General features: G+C 42.3%; 1 protein-coding gene across 1 annotated transcript; it reads right to left on the reverse strand.

The window, feature by feature from the left end:
- Window positions 1–285: 285 nt before the first annotated feature.
- Window positions 286–3,072, reverse strand: LOC103555546 (ret finger protein-like 4A). Its single transcript, XM_008527164.2, has 2 exons — window positions 2,787–3,072; window positions 286–863 (listed from the first exon to the last, which is right to left on the reverse strand). Exons 1-2 carry the CDS (start codon window positions 3,070–3,072, stop codon window positions 286–288), a joined length of 864 nt encoding a protein of 287 aa, XP_008525386.1.
- Window positions 3,073–3,298: the final 226 nt, after the last annotated feature.

The raw sequence follows: 3,298 nt of genomic DNA on the forward strand, positions 1-3,298 counted from the left end.
GATCTTCAGAAAAAATGGGAAAATATTTGGAAATTCATCTGAAAGTTCAGAACGTATTTATTGAAACAGAAATATAAACAAGTCCCAAAGGAAATGACCATGACATTACTAAGTATTGGCAATGTAGTTTTTCCTAATAAATATAATTAATTTTGCTCATTATTTGTAAATTCTTCCATAGTTTCTTGCTACACTTTTGTACCACGTGTGTAACAAGCAGAAACTTTCCCAGCTAAAGCGACGAGCACAGAGGAACTTTCTGTGAATGTTTCTGCAGTGAGAGGTTCATTTGCCTTGCCCAGGACTCGTTGGAGGACTGATTCCTGGATTCACCACAGGACAGATTCTCAGGAAGCCCTGATCGTCCTTCATTGGATTTGCGGGAGCAAAAAATGGACGCAGAGGCTCTGCAGAAGAAACTTTACTGAACGTGAAAATATGAGATCCATCGCTAACGTGATAAAAGGAAATGATCCCAATATCCATATCCAGGAAAATCCCTACTCGATGTAACCTAGGGCTCACCAAGAGAGTAGTCACAGGCACAGTGCTGGCTGAGAAGACATCTCCATTTCTTGAACCCACAGTCCAGAAACCGAGTTCTGAAGACAGTACAACTACCCCTTGTCGATTAACAGATTCTCTGCAAACGCCTACATCCCATTCTTTGCTTGTCCCTACGTCTACCTCCCAGTAATGGCGGCCGGATGTGAACCGAGGGGAGCCCAGGACACAGATGGCATAGATGAATCTCTCAGCACGCGTCCTCCAATACTGTATGAAATACCCACAGTGGACACTCCTCAGGTCCTCAGAAATGATGAGGTGGTTGTTGGCTGTGTCGACATCCAAGGTCATATCCACTGATGGGATAAAAATAAGCAAATCACGTACATACACTGTGCACCGCTCTGCACACTGCTGCAAGCCCCAAATATCTCACTCACTTTCCTTCTTTAACTAGACACTTCTTCCCTAATCAGAGTTTTCCTGGAAAAACCTCCCTGGTGCCTTGATTAGACCAACTTTTATATGTAGAATAAATGATTTTAACTGAAAATGGTCCCTCTTAGGATCATAAGTATTCTCTGTACATTAAGGTCATTTAATTATTTAAGATTTTTCTTTCCTAAACTACGTAATATACATGAAAAAAAGAGACCATGATTGTTGTTTCTTCTCAAATTAGACAAAATAACACAGATTCTGTCAAAACACAGACAGTAAATACATATTTGAATGATGGAAAATATTTTACTTACTGAAACATTAAAGTTTTTCTTTTCTTTTTTCTTATTTTGCAATTACCTTCCTCATTTACTGTTGTTAAATAGGCAGTTGCCTTCCAGACTTTTTCTTTTCTTTCCTAGAGTTGTAATAAAATATTAAAAAGAAATGCTAGGAGTCCTGAGATAAGATGGGTAACTCTGGATAGTCAAGATAGAGGAAGGGATTCCGATGGACCTGAGTAGGGATGTGCTGGGATCTTGGCAGCAACTTAGCCCCAGAACTTAATGGGACAGTGCTCAGAGGGGCAGGAAAATTGGAGAAGAATGACTGTGTGTCAACACTTCCAACTAACCCCAGTTATGAGGATGGATGCATAGAGCTGCTTGTCCTAACCTGACCCTGTGGATGGAGCCAACCGAGCCTCAGACATCAACTCTCTGGATCAAAGACCATTACTTTACTTGGCGTCATTATAACATGGCTGTCTAGGAGATGCTCTGACTTTCTGACCACCAGAGAGTAATTGTCAAGGCTCATCAAGTTTCTGGGACAGGTTTCACCATCCCTCATTCAAGTATGCATGGAACAAGGAGTGAACTCATTTAGAAAACAAAGCAATTTGTTTCCTTCCCAATGAGCCTGTGAAGTCTGGGCTGGCTTCCTGACTTTAGCACATGAGACCTGCAGCTGATTTGTCATAATTCACCTTAACTCAGAGCTGTGACACTGAATCAGGCATGTTTCTCTGAGTTCCAGGTCAGGGAGGGAAGCGCAGGCTGCAGTGCTTGGGTGCAGAGTCTGCAGAGGAGTTAAACCTACAGACACAACCACATGCAATTTTACTCCCCTTTGCCTGCAGCTTGAGCTCTGGGGAACATTCATTGCCCACACTCACTGTGCATTAGAATCACCTGGGGGCTGTTAAACTTTGCAGATTCCTGCGCGTCACCGCAAGAGGGGGTCAGATTCAGTGGGTGCAGAACCTTGGTACACAACGTGTGGCCCATGAACTAGCAGCCTCAGCACCACTAGGGCTCTTGTCAGAAACCCAGATCCACAGGCCAGCCCAGCGCACTGAATCAGAATCTGCATTTAAACAAGATCCTCAGGGAATTTAAACACTCAAGTTTGAGAATCATTGTTTCATTGTTACATGTGAACCCACTATGTATTTTAAATTTTCTGACAAACACATAAAAAATTAGGGATAAGAATTGGATATAATTGATTTGAATAATACACTTTATTTAATGCAAAGTATCCAGAATCTGGTATCTACTTGTGTCAATAGCCAAGTAGAGAGATCAATAACTGTCAGAGCCTATGGGAAATATTGGATAGCATAGGTCTTGGGCATGACCTAGATATTATATTTTCTTAAAAACCTACGGATGGTTCTAATCTATACTTACAGGTGAGAACAACTGTTGCTTTGAAAGAATAAAAATTTCAGGTGCCAGAATTCAGCTAATGCCCTTATTTCATGGAGAACTTTTGAAAAGTTGCCTTTAGCAGAGCACTTTCTGGACTGGGGGCAGGTTGTACAGATGCCTTACCTTGGAACTTTCGCATCCTTGGGTTCATCTGGAGAACAGCTCTCAGCTGGGGCTCTAACGCCTTGATCTTGGAAACCAGCGCCCCCAGCTGGATACCAGGCCTGATGTCCTTCTTTTGAGAGACCACAGAGCAGAGGGGGCACAATAAACCCTCTCCATCGGGCTCCTTTTGCAGTGAATTGATGCACTGGAGGCAGCAGACATACCCACAGTTCAGGTACATGGGTTTTTCAAGATAACTCATGCAGTGACGACATCTGCTTGCTTCTTTAAAGTGTTCAGCCATGGCCGCTGTCTGGGGAAAAATGTGCATGATATTGGAATTTCCATGAGCTGCGTGGATATTAGTCCTTGGGAGACCTTTATCTTTACAGACAGAGTGATTTGCCATCACTACAACTAGGTAATGATGATACAGCATAAGTACAAATATAACAGACTCATGACCCTGAAGTTCTGGTATTTAAAATGCCAGTTGGAATGAAGGACATGATTCATTCTTGGGTTTTAAC

This window comes from Equus przewalskii, chromosome 9, assembly GCF_037783145.1.
Source record: "Equus przewalskii isolate Varuska chromosome 9, EquPr2, whole genome shotgun sequence".
NCBI lineage: Eukaryota > Metazoa > Chordata > Mammalia > Perissodactyla > Equidae > Equus > Equus przewalskii.

What these genes read in the sequence shown, in the direction of transcription:
- LOC103555546 (XM_008527164.2), bottom strand. Translation starts at nt 3,072, where the DNA reads ATGGCTGAACACTTTAAAGAAGCAAGCAGATGTCGTCACTGCATGAGT. An exon ending in AAGGATGCGAAAGTTCCAAG is followed by an intron (nt 864 to 2,786) that starts GTAAGGCATCTG and finishes TTATCCCATCAG; the next exon opens with TGGATATGACCTTGGATGTC.